The sequence below is a fragment of the Oratosquilla oratoria genome, chromosome 19, assembly GCF_046742065.1.
Source record: "Oratosquilla oratoria isolate Oo_2021 chromosome 19, ASM4674206v1, whole genome shotgun sequence".
Classification (NCBI taxonomy): Eukaryota; Metazoa; Arthropoda; class Malacostraca; order Stomatopoda; family Squillidae; genus Oratosquilla; species Oratosquilla oratoria.
Window position 1 is genome coordinate 64,088,538 of NC_134795.1, and position 14,601 is coordinate 64,103,138.

General features: G+C 37.8%; 1 protein-coding gene across 1 annotated transcript in view; it reads right to left on the reverse strand.

Moving 5' to 3' along the window:
* Positions 1-14,601, reverse strand: part of LOC143035955 (uncharacterized) — a 161,079-nt gene that overhangs the window by 3,730 nt on the left and 142,748 nt on the right. The window contains exon 10 of the mRNA XM_076203207.1: positions 1-9,923. This exon is cut by the window's left edge and continues 3,730 nt beyond it. Coding sequence (XP_076059322.1) covers positions 9,660-9,923 — 264 coding nt within the window. The 3' untranslated portion in view covers positions 1-9,659. The remainder of the gene's footprint in view (positions 9,924-14,601) is intronic.

Sequence of the window (14,601 nt, forward strand, 5' to 3'; positions counted from 1 at the left end):
ATGCAATTCTCAGAAGATATAACCTTTACCAGTAAGAAAATAGGAAATAAGAAATTTTGGAAGTATGTCAAGGCTAAACTAAAGACTACAACTAACATTCCTGATCTTGAAGATGAAACTGTAGGGAGTAGAAACCTGTACACAACTGATATAAAGCACAAACAATATCCAAAATTTTGCTTCTAGTCTTTACTAGGGAAAGTGACAGTGATGATCTGACCTTTGAACAAAGAGTTCCAGAATTTATCCACCTAAACCAAGTTGAGGTATCACAGGAAGTAGTGCTGCAACACCTGACAAACCTGAAAACTGACAAGTCACCAGGACCTGACTCACTTCATCCAAGAGTGTTTTGGGAGGTGAGACATAAGATAAGTAAGGCTCTAACTATTATCTATAACAATCTCCTGACTGGCAAAATACCAATGGACTGGAAGACAGCTAATATTAGTGCAGTTTATAAAAAGGGAAATAAAAGAAGAGCCGAAAACTACAGACAAACAAGTCTCACATGCATTACTTGTAAAGTATTAGAAAAGATAATCAGATCAAATATACTTAATTATATGAAAGAGAATAATCTGCTAAGCAATAAACAATATGGATTTATTGGAGGACGTTCCACAACTCTACAATTACTTAAGGTGCTTGATATCTGAACATGAACTCTAGAAAGTGGTAACATTGTGGATGTGATGTATCTGGACTTTATGAAAGCATATGACACAGTCCCCCACAACAGACTATTGACCAAACTAAAAATGTATGGAATAACTGGACAAATATACAGATGGCTTGAGACATTCTTACTTGGAAGAAAGCAGAGTTATTGTTCATGGAGAAGAATCAGAATGGCAAGAAGTGTTAAGAGGGATACCACAAGGAAGTGTTTTAGGACCAGTGTTTTTCATCATCTATATCAATGACTTGCTAGATGCCATAAAATCTTATTTTTATCTATTTCCTGATGATGCTAAAATGTTCAGAACTATATCAGGTCCAGATGACAATAACATACTCCAAGAAGACACAATACACCTCTACAAATGGTTTGATAGGTGGCTGCTAAAACTATCTAAGTAAATGTAAAATAATACATTTAAGTGGGCAACAGGCTGATAACAAATATGATCACAGATATAGCACATATAACAGCTCAGGTGGTATAATTCTATCAGAATTAAAATATACACAAGCAGAACAAGATCTAGGAGTACTAGTGGACAATAAATTGAAGTTTGAAGGCCATATACAATGCAAAATCAGCAAAGCCAATCAAATTATGGGTGTCATCTGTAGGACTTTAAACACATGGATTTAAAAATGTTTTGTTCATTGTTTATAGCTATCTTGGAATATGCACAAGAAGTTTGGAGCCCTTGGAGGAAAAAAGATATTAGAGCTATAGAAAATGTCTAAAGAAGAGCCATAAAGATGATTCCTGATCTAAAGAACCTAACATATGAGGAAAAACTGAAAACATTAGATTTACCATCATTAGTTAATAGAAGAGCTAGGGGAGATATGATAGAGACATATATAATGATGCATGGCAAATATGAAGAAGCAATACCACTTTTTATAACTAGGGAAAATGTAACCAGGGGACATGGTTACAACCTGTACAGGAGGAGAGCCAAATTTTTTTTATGAAAGAACTATTTTACATATAGGATTGTGGAACAGCCTGCCTACCAATGTTGTACATGCTACTAAGGCTTCCTTTGAACGTTGTCTGGACAAGCACTGGAATGAACAAGATGTCAAGTTTAATTTCGGAGCAACGCTCAATGTCACCAGAAAAAATTATCAACGAGGATCTGGACATAGAGGCCTAATGGCCTGCATCCAGTAACAACATAAGTAAACATAACAACAATAAATTAGTTACAAGTATGAAATACACTGTTCTTGAAGACTTCATTTAAACACCTCCAACCATAAGTAATTAGGTCTTGTGAAACATCTTGATACAGCTAGAAGTATTGGTTTTCAATATTAACTATAACCATTCCCTATAAGTGAATTTATTGATTTAACCTTATTTTCCATCCTCCTGAGACACCAATGTGTTTTGGCATGGCCATCACCCTTCCCCATATGGAGGAAAGGACCATTGGCATAAACATAACAGTAAACTAAACTAAGTAGCCCATCTGGAAAACAGAACAAAATGCCCAAGAAATTGTGTTGTTTCCATTACCAAAGGTGTAATTATATATCAGTAAAAAAAAATGCACATTAATGAGTAGTGTCAAAGTAAATAAAAATGTAACTATCAAACCAACAAAATATAATAGCCTCATGAACGGCACACAGCAAAGTTGAACTTTATAATTACCTGACCTACTAATTTTCAATGAACCGCTAAATTATAATGATCATATATGCGTATATATTTTTCTTTTCTTTTTTCTTTCATATTGAACTGATATTGTAAATTGTGAATGAAAGAAGTGGGGGGGGGACAACCCCATAGCAGAAAGTTAGTGGTACATCATAGTTGAAAGTTGGGAAATAGCTGCTCTAATTCATTGACTCTCACGTCAACTTATCACTTGAAGCATCATCTAATACATTACATGACACAAGTAACCCTTTATTGTCATAATATGACATTTCATTGAGAAGTCAACAAAATTTTCTCTGAAGATAATGTATTCTGTATCTTCTCACTAAGTTCGTCTAGAGTAAAGGCAATAAGTGTCTTCCCTGCTCTCATAGTGAATATCTGGCACCTGTGGCACTGTGCACAACACTGATGATGTAAACACCCATTATACTGCAGTAAAAACCCACAAAATATGCAGATTAGTTCTCCCCACTATTCTGTGACAAATGGAGGTTGTACATGATACAGCTGTTCTCCAAAAGGTAAAGATGATAATATTCAACTTTGTGTCAACCCCAATGAGTTTACACCCCACCCCAATTGAGCCTAGGATGAATTATAAAAGACCTATGGGTCCAACTAGTGACAATCATAGACCTCATCAATATTTCAAGGTTCCCTGAAACTACCAGTACTTCAGAGGTTACTATTCTTCAGGTTGTTATTCCCATAAGGTGAGCAGAATTCACTAACATATCCCTTACCGATTACTTCTTTTTACCAGCTCAAGCCATGCTGTCAGTTTCTTATACCATTAATGACACTACTAACACCCAAGACAACTTCTAATTTGAATAGTATTTTTTAACACCTCAATTAAGCCATGCCACAGTGGCTTTTCTACACTATTCATGACACTGACAAGCAAAACTGCAGGAAGAAAAACCCCAAGTTCCATGCACCAACCTCAAAACACTACTAACCTGCAATAACAGAGAGGATAAGGACACTCACAGCAAAAAGTACTCTTACTGTTAGACAAACATATTTTCTACAACTGGAACTACAGTAAAGATGTGCAATTCATATTTCTAATTATGTCTGCAAAGGCTACCAATGTTTTGGCTTTAACAACAAAATATTGAGACACTTTGCAACCAGGCATACCTTATATTCATTTTCAAAGATAAACACTTTATACCATCATGAATTAAAGACACAGCTACATCAGTACCAACATCTTATATCTTATTTCCTGATGCAAACATGAGACACCTGGAAATTTCAAAACTTCAAAGCTTGACATATTTGAATTAAGAAATTATGAAAAAAGGATAATAATGACATTCCATCTGTCCTATAAAACCCTTATGGAGTTCCAGCTGCAAAAACAATCTGCACATGTTTGAGAACATTTTGTGGCCAATATGCATTGTGGATGTGTCAACCTGAATAATGTTACTTCTCATAATATATTAGCACAGTTCCTACAAGAACTGCATCAGTTCCTTCTACTTTCTCTATTTTGCTCCTTCACAACCAAAAATCTAATTTACCTGCAACTAATCCAAATTATATTGTTCACCTATTTTTGAATATTCCCAAACCAGCAAATTCTTAATTCATTCTTTCCCTTATGAAACTACAACAGTACTGCTATTGCCTCACCAAAATCACTATTACTCCATGTAATGCCCATATTGCATATGATGCCCTAGTTCAGTAACAAACATTTACTTTTGAATTCAGTAATGCCTCGCATTGCCAAAACCTTATCTTTATACATAGTATACTCTTTACACTGTAATTCAGACCTAAGTTAAATGCCACAACCATTATCTTGGACTAAATACCAGTACATTTCCTGTAATGAAAATTACACTCTAGTTAAATACGAAATATTTCATTAGTATTGTGTGATACCCCTTGGTCTTGGATCATGTGTTGGACTTGTGATCATACGTGCGTGTGTGTGTATATATATATATATATATATATATATATATATATATATATATATATATATATATATATATATATATATATATATATATATATATATATATATGTATGTATATATACTAAAGGATGGCCAAATCAAAGCACAAAACCAAATCATATATAAACCCATTCAACCACTTCTATCTTAACACCTCAGGGGATGAAGGGTTGTTTTGTTCCCTATAAAACTTTGGATCCAAGGCAATGCACTATGACACTCCTTTTTCACAACAGATCCCAACAGCTGAATTTGGTTTGCCCCCACTTCTTCACTGTATGGCAATTCCTCCCTCCTTCCTCATCCTTTCAAAAATTTATGAAAGAGATGAGGAGAACATCTCTTCATCCATTTACAATCTCATTTCATTCCTTAATATTTTTTTTACACTTTCTTTCCTGTTTGACAGACAGTCAACTTGTATCCAAAACCCCCCTTTCACCCCATCCATCCATCTCATTCTCAGTCTTCCTCCCAATCTTACCCTATACATCTCTGCTTTCCATTCTCTCTTTTCTATTCTTTCTTCACTCTGCCACTTGTATGGGGGAAATTCCTCCTAGTCAGCTGGAGCTGCTGCCAGATAAGTGTGTTTTGCTTTCCTTAAAATTGCTACAGCATAACAAAAACCTAAAAACATATACAACTGAATGCAAGGGAATAATGTTTCTATCATCATATTCCTCAAGATATTGAAGTTATGTCACCTACATAAAAAAATGTTGCATGTATTAATGCTTCACTAAATTACCATACTACTCAGCACAGTGGTAACCTTTTCATTCAGATACAGTTTTGGTACAGTGATGTTAACATATTTGGCAGTGGGTCGTTCCAGAGAAATGCTTTATAATGGTTTTCATCCACTTCTTATAGTGAACAATACTAGCATTATTATGCTATATAAGCTCAAAGTGCAAACTATTTCATATTAATGGGTGAAAAAATATGGAATTACATAGTACTAAATTCACAATTCCTCAACTCTAGATAGAACACCAATCATGCTAAGATTAAGCTTCTGTCAACAAAGATCAAATACACAATACAAAGTATACACAAATTGAAATGATTCATTGTCACACAACTATAAATATGATACTCTATAGTCACTTAAATGAAATAAAATGTTCAGTGCTTAAATGTCACAAACTGATTATCCATCCACATTGCATTCAGAAGGCACACCTATTCAAAACAAAACAAGATGATCAACATCCACTGCAATTATAAGTCTATGTTACATTTTCTGACCGATTAAAAGTTACCAATATATCAATCCTTTCAACACAGTGACATGTTTTGCAGATTTCATTTTGGCTAGTTCATGATTATTCTATTCAATGTAAGTCTTGATAAATCAAAAGGAGTGATCAAGACTCAACAGGTCTTGAATTACTTCAAGTTTAAAGACTTATTTTGGCGCTTAGTGGTTTCAAAATTTCATTAAATGGTTATTATTAACTTTAAGATATTGCCAGACAAATCACAGATAATAACTACTAAGATAATTGTTGAGAACACCAAACTGCTGTGATTAGAAGTTGGTGACAAGATGTGCTTAAAGTGTGAAGGACTGGCAACTTCTTCCTCTCCTTCAGAAAAGAAAACGAGTTAAATGAAAAATGATATTGAAGAAATAAAAACTCAAGCCTCAGAAAGCCTAATGGGAGATAGACCGAATTTATATGAACTTTAGACAAACATCAATTAGAAATGTATCAAATAAATGCTGGAAATATGAACCATGACCTAATTGAATAATAGGAGATATAGTTGAAGACTGTACTCCTAGACTATTCAATATGCTCCCAACCAACTTAAAAATACAATTCAGAAATTGAATGATAAAAATAATTATTTCAGAGGAAGGGTGGCACAGAAAAAACATGGAAGGATATGAAAGATGTAGAGTAACGAGGGTACATGGAAGCAAAGCACAAGGTGAGACGAATCAAAAGAATAGTGATAGTGAAATACGCTATAAGAGTGTTTAAGAATTTTGAAAGAAAAATAAAAACAGATACCTTGTAAAGAAATGGAGAGCGTGTAAAGAGGCAAGTTGGAGTGAAGGGAGAAGAGAGATAATTAATGAAAGAGAAGGCTGTGAGAAGGAAGCAAGCAGAGTATTGAAGCTGTTGAATGTAGATGAGGACAGGGAGGCTTTGACTATGGTGGTATGAGATACTAGGAGAATTATACAACAGAATGACTAGAATGGGTGAGAAGAATGATAAGGCTATAACAAAAGAGAAGGTACAAGTAGCATTGAAAGAAACGAAAACTGGGAGGACACCTGAATTGGATAGATGTCATGTTGTATATCTGACAAATAGAAGAGTAATAACTGTGGAGTGGATGGAAAGATTGTTCAATGTGTGTCCAAAGGCAGGAAGTTTCCCATTGGGTTGGAGGAATACATCTATAGTCTCATTATTCAAGGGAAGGGAGATAAATATTAATGTACAGTATTAGTTTCTGAGAGATCAGTCTGATGAGTGTAGTCAGCAAGTTGTTTGGATGTATTTTAATTGAGAGGATAAGGAGAACAGAATAACTAAGAAACAGCAGTGTGAGAGTACAAGAGGGTGTGCTGATCAAGTTTTATGATAAGACAAGTATGTGAGAAGTATTTAACACACAGTACAGATGTCTCCATTTTTTGGGGGGGAGGGGCTTTCATGGACTTGGGGAAGGCATGTGAAATGGTTGACAGAGAAACTTTATTTGGAGCATGTTACAAATGAAATAGGAAATCTGTTGAAGGCACTTAAGTTTTTACAAGCATAGTATGGCATATGTGAGGGTTAGAAATGGAAAGAGTGAATGGTTTAAGGTGAATGTGGAGCTTCATCAGGGTTGTGTGATGTCACCATGGTTGTGTACATGGTCTAGGTGGTAATGGAGGTAAATGCAAGAATGATAAGTAGAGTGCTGAGATGGTCTGGCTATAAGGAATGAGTGAGGAAAGACAAACAGAGTATGGAAAGCAGTAACATATAAATCAAATTAAAAGAACAAGAATGAGATGGATGGAAAAGGTGAAGGGGGCTTTGGATGCCCATGGAATGTTTGTCAAGCAGGGAACATGCAAAAGACAGTGAATGGAAGGAGACTGTGACTGGATGGACCAATGACAGGTACCTGCATGTGGTGGTCCTGCAAGATGGACAGAAATGTTGCCCATTTTTAAAACCTGTCAACCCCGTCATCTCCATCAGAACAAACATGTAGCCCTGAGGAGTTGACACTCTCTCTCTGGACTGGGCCCAAGATCTATTTCTATCAGCTTCAACTGTATTTCTTACACTTTTTCATAAATACACACATGACAACTGGTAACTGCTCTCTTCCACTACCACTTTCAGTGGCATGGAAACAATCCTACATGAATACAACAAACACAACAGTCCAAGGTTCCTTTCTCATACCCACTGTGGGGCTGCAGGTTTTCCACTTAATGAAACTCAAGGCAACAGTTAAATATTATTCTATGGGAGGGCACATGGACTGTTGCCAGCTACTGTGGGGCTATGGGTTTTCACTGAGTTGGACTTGAGGGAACAATTCTTATCATTATTGTTATTGTTATTGTTATTATAATTATTTAACAGTGCACAATAGGCAACCTCTTTACTACAAAATTTAAATATAAGAAACCATGTTAAAAAGATTCAATGAAAAAATTAATAATGCACAAGAGGTAATTCCATTACCACTAAATCCAAACATGAGACACTATTTTATAAAACTATTATGAAAAAAGAATGTATATTCTAATCTGGAAATAGCAAAATACACATTTGAAAAGATCACAAAACATCACCAATCAGTCAATCAGAAAACATCACAATTTGGCAATCACAGCCACAAAGTTTAGTACAAGTATACCAGATACTGCTGACCTCAGCCAAAGAACTTGTTCTCAAAAGAGAACCAACTTTATAGAGGTAACTATTATACTACTGGCCAAAAAAAAATCTTGTCAAAAAATGTATTTATCTTTCATCAGAAAGAAGGACTGTCCAATGATTTTACCTGCTGGGTACAAGAGGTGCCAGAAAATATATAAATAAAATAATTCAAAACCCTGACAAGATCAATTTGGTCAACTGTACAGTCTATACAAAGGCAGTACAACCCTACTGAGCCAAAATATAACACCAAGTGTAAACAACATTTTCACACCATTCTTAAAGTAAATATACAATGTGAAATGTGTAAGAAACTTTCAAACATTCATAGACCAGTCACACCATAAAATGTAGGCTAAAATGAAATTTCAGTTTTCATGAAGCAATCGCATCTCACCATTATTTAAAAAAAAAAATCATAGTGATCTTGAACCAATCACAGTGAAACATCAACTTTTACTGAATCAATGGTATCCATGAATCCATCAGAACAGTCTCCGACAGCCATAGCAATGCCTATGGTTAGTATAAACAATATGGCAACATATTTGTGACCCAGTCACTGTATGACATTAATGATATAATCACAGCCCGGCTATTGAAGCCCATGTGTAAAAATGGAACTTACCAAGCATTCATCTTAGCATGGTTAAATTACTTTCTACTCAATATGGTAGAAAATTGTCTTTCTTGGATTATTCTAAAAAAATATTAGTCACCAGGTATGTCGTACTAAATAACTACCCCATATGGTATGACTCCCAAGTAATAGTACAGTAACAACATCAGTTGGGTGATGGTAAAACAACGATCCCTTGAGTTAATCAACAAGTTTTCTACACGGATGGCAAGAAGTAACTCGTCTAGTTTTTAGCATGATGTACCCATCCATCCTGCATTATAACTATCTGGCTGTGTTTTCTTGTGCTTCAAGTTCTGATATTGCCCTGCATCACCATGGCATTTCGCACACACTTCCCAATGAGTAAGCCAACCTGAAGTTCCCCCAAGCCACACCATTTTGAGCTTGGTATCTTCTCAACTGGTGCATGACAAACCAAATGATTTACAATCTCTGTAGCACCTTGTATAACTGGATATTTGCAGCAATTTTACATTCTGCCTCATGACAGTTGCTGGTATCAAGCAACAATAACCATAGTGTGGCAGGTACTAGGTGGCAGCATTTCAGCGACCACCACCCAATGACTGGTAATTCAGAGCACCACACTAACTGTCACCAAGTGACTAGTAATTTCCACACTGGATACCCCTTACTTATGGCACATGGCTTGCTGACACCATTTTGGAGTACTACACCTATCGCTGCCACCGTGCAGAAGATAAGGAGTACTACCTGACTACATACAGGTACACAATCACCAACAGAAAGGTTGGTGAGGAATACCCACCCTTACACATGAGACACTGTGACTACATGACTGGAAGGGCGTGGGGAAGCTGGCAGGGAAGGAGGTAATGAAGGCGTGGGCACTTGCGACCCGTCACAGGAAGACGTAGAGGAGGAGCGTTTCAGCAATGACTGAGATCCTTTGGTCACCGGGCAAAGTAAGAGTGATTCAACTGTTGATAATGAATCTAAGGATTGTGGCACTGCATTCTCCTCTTGCAAGGGAGCACTACACTCACTTGAGATGGTGCTGGGCCTTGCATCATCCTGGGGACAAAAAACTTTTAGTTCTTATCTCCAGAAGAAGACATTTGATTCCTTAATCTAAATATAAAGTTAATGAAGATTCAGAGGAAAGAAATATCATGAATGAGGTGGGTGAATGGAATAAAGATGACACTGGATGCATAAGGAATGTCTGTGGATTAGGGTATAGAGAGTGTAAAAGATCAGAGTGAAAGGAGGAAGACCCTGTAAAACTTTTGTGTGTTTGAAGAGGAGGGTTGCCATATAATGAAGTGGTAAGGGTAAACCAGCTCTGGCAGCTCCATCCTGCTGTGGAAGTGTTGTGATTTGATGCACTGCTTTTCACTCAAGTGGTGAGGAGGGTGACAGGTATGACTTTTCATTCATGAGGTACAGAGACTGGAGGGAATTAATGTATGCAGTTGATGTGTACATTGCAAAGGAGAAAGATTGTTGTTGTTGTTTTTTATAAAAATAATTAATTTCTTAGAAACATTTACAATAAACTGTACTTAATATATGAGTGGTTGAAAAGATGGGAAAAAAAATGAAAACATGAAAAAGTCTGACCAGAGAAGAATCGGTATCAAGAACTTTAGGTATCAATGGATACCTTAGGTACCTAACACCTGTCCATAATGAGAGTGTACTGTACCTGTTTATAATAGTTCTGCAATATACAAATATCAAAGAGAATCACCTCCCTGTCACTCACTTTCAGATCTCATCCATAACCTTATTTCCATCAAGAAGTGAAGGTCTATGGAGCTGGCATCTGGTTTCCAGACCATGCCCAATATCTCTTATCAATTTCCACTACCTTCTCTACACCTTTTCACACAAGGAAACTGCTCTCCTAACCTTCCTATTAACTGACAACATAGAAATAGACCCAAACAACTTAAGTACAGAAAAACCCAATGCATCTTCCCAGAGAGATCTACGGGAGGGCTTGAGGACTGATGCTGATAACGGGGCTGCAGTTTCCAGTCAGTGAAACTTGAGGTAAAAATTACTATTACTGTATTTTCCTACCCTTCTCTGAGAGGGGGAGGTCATGACATTAAAGTAAATCAATTATTAGTTACAAACTAAAGCGATTTCTATATCAAAATTATATAATAAATTTGTATGTATGTGTACTTACCTATTTTCACTTACCTAATTGTATGCCTTTTCCTTTTTGGCTACCTCCCTTGTAAGGGAGAAAAAGCCTTGGTATATGTATGTATGTATGTAATTGTATTATATGGATAATAGCTATCCCCATAATATCCTGTCTTGGTGACTGCTCTAAGAAACTTGACTTATTCAGATCAGTCAGCCATACTATCTCTAGACAACAGACACTAAACATACTCTACAAACAATTCATACCCATCACACTTAGCTTAATGCCTATTTCCACTGTAAGTATTTATAAATTTTGAAAACATAGCCCACCCCCACAAGGAAATCCTTGTGTTAGCCTAGAGGTGTACATACTGTGCATTTAAACTCCACACTCATGACCATCCCATCCATACACACATTGAACAATCATGTTGGTCCTGGAGCTGCAACGTCTACGTCGTGGGACCACCCCCCAACCCCAAGAGTTGGGGGCCAATCAGCAGCAACCACCCCTGGCCATCAGCTCTACGCAGATGGCACCGATCCCCAAGGAAGAGCTACGCCTACCTGGGGGAGTACCACAATCCTTTTTTTCCAACACACAATGTTACGTTTTTTCTGCACTGAGGGGTCATTTTCCGGCGATCACCCCTCTTCTTCTACTTTTAGCCGGAGATGTAGAGAGCAATCCTGGGCCCACTACAAAATACACATGCCCAACATGCTCTAAACCCATTACTTCGAGCAGACAGACAAAGGGCTCAGTTCAGTGCAATATGTGCAAAAACTGGGCCCACCTCACTTGTACAACACTTGCTGACACAAACCAATACACAAACACTTGGACATGTTCTACCTGCCCTCCAGTAACCCCAATCCCACCTCCCCAACCACAGCCAACACCCTTACCCACTCCCAATTTCCCTTTGCCCTTACCCCCCGATTAGTACTCCCCTTCCTTTGTCCCCGATCTCTCCTTTCCCCCCTCTGACCCAGATCCTACACCTTCCCCACTACCACCCCAACCTCAACCCCAAACGGCAACATACAACACATACAAAACACACAACATCAACATATTACAACACAACATTGACGGTATTAACACTAAAAAACATGAACTTGAACACTTTCTTAAACAACACAACATACACATTGCAATTTTACAAGAAACAAAATTAAGACACTCACACAAAACACCATCATTTCATAATTACACCACCATCAGACAAGACCGGACTGACGGCAATGGCGGTGGACTCATCACCCTGATCCACCATTCCATCTGTTTTGTGGACACAAGTGCCACAACCAAAATTCTCCTCCCTACCACAGATAACACAACAGAAACCCAATCCATTCGTATCCGCACAGGCAACAATTCAACACTAACAATAGTTAACATGTACATTCCCCCCCAATCATCCCCCACAGTTCCAAACACCTTCAGACCTCAACTCAGCCAACTAACCTCAATCCCCAACCTGATCATGGGTGGTGATTTCAACGCCAAGTCGTCTGCCTGGTTTGTCGACAACCCTGACACAGACAGAGGGCTTGATATACAGACTCAATTCGACTCATTGACTATCATGAACAACACGCATAATCATACACATATCCCATACCAAGCCCTCTACACTCCCTCCTCTCCTGATATCACCTTTTGCTCCCCCTGCCTAACCCCAACAACATCATGGAGAGTGGTCGGAGCCCTTGGCTCTGACCACCTTCCAATCATCATCACCACCAAAACAAGATGCACCCCAGCTGGCCACAGACACACTTACACCAATTACAAGAGAGCTAACTGGGAAGCCTTTACTGAAGAGACAGAACAACATTTTGAAACACTTAACAGTACACCAATCACAAACATAAACAATGCTGTGAACGCTTTTAATACAATCATACAAAACGCAGACAAGAGATACATCCCTAGAGGCAACAGAAAATCACACAACCCCAACTTCACACCAGAAATCCAAGGCCTCATCAGACAACGTGACACACTTAAACACGATACCCCCACACCTATCCCTCAAAACATAGCAGACCAAATACAAACACTAAACACTGTGATTGCCAATAAAATACATGAACAAAAAACACAAAATTGGCAAAACTTTATCAATACACTTGATCACAAAACAAACACCAGCAAATTGTACAAAACACTCAACAGCATCACACTATCCAACACTAACACTACACGCTCTCATGCAGCAATAATCACATCAACAGATAATCTACCCTCAAACAGACAACAAGCAAACGCACTCATACGTCATTTTGCACAGACGAGCCATCTTACATCTTACCCTGACGACCGACGCACCATTCGACGTAAGAAAGACTTCCTCACAGACTCAGACTATACACCCTTCATAGACAGTCAGACAAAACTCATAATGCATAATCTCAAGCACTCATCTGCCTGTGGCCCTGATAACATAAGCAACATCCACCTAAAACACATTGGACCACAAGGTATACACGCACTCACAAACATTGCAAACTACAGCTATTCACACAACACTATACCCGACATCTGGAAGCATGGTAAAATAATCACCATTCCAAAACCGAACAAAGACCCAACAATCCCAACATCGCACCGCCCAATCACACTTCTCTGCACCCCCTCTAAAGTCATTGAACGCCTAATACTTAAACTTGTCACACCATATATTCCCCTTGCTGACTCACAACACGGTTTTAGGCCACTACACTCCACAAACACACTTCTGACAAACCTCACACAAAGAATTTTAGATGGCATCAATTCAGATAGGCCCCACCACAGAACACTTCTTATAACATTGGACATTAGTAAAGCTTTTGATGCTATCCCCCGCCACAACCTAACAAATAAAATATATAACACAGACATGCACAATAACACCAAAAGATGGCTGGCCAATTATCTGGCAGGCAGGAATGCTCATGTGTCATATAATGGCCAATCATCGCACATCAGAAACATTAAGAACGGAGTACCACAGGGCTCAGTTCTATCCCCCACATTATTTAATCTATACATGCATGACTTACCCACGCCAGACACCTCAGAAATACAAATCTCTTCCTACGCAGATGACATAACAATCACATGCACACATCGTAACACAGACAAAGCTGCAGAAATAATCCAGCCTTACCTTGACACACTCAACACATGGTTCATCACAAACAGACTCAAAATAGCTCCAACCAAATCTACAGCAACACTTCTCACCAACTGGACAAAAGAACACAAATACATACCTCATCTCTACATCAACAACACTCTAATACCACACACAAACACACCGAAAATTCTTGGTGTAACATACGATACATCCATGTCTTTCAAACAACACCTCACAAACATAAAAAACAAATGCACACCTAGACTTAACGCACTTAAGTCAATCACTGGAACAACATTTGGACAAAACAAAGAAACTAATATAACAATATACAAACAATGCATACGCTCAGTGATGAATTATGCGAGTCCTGCATGGGCTCCTAATCTCAGTGAGACACACCACAACACCCTTCAAATCATACAAAACAAAGCCCTAAAAACAATTACAGGCTG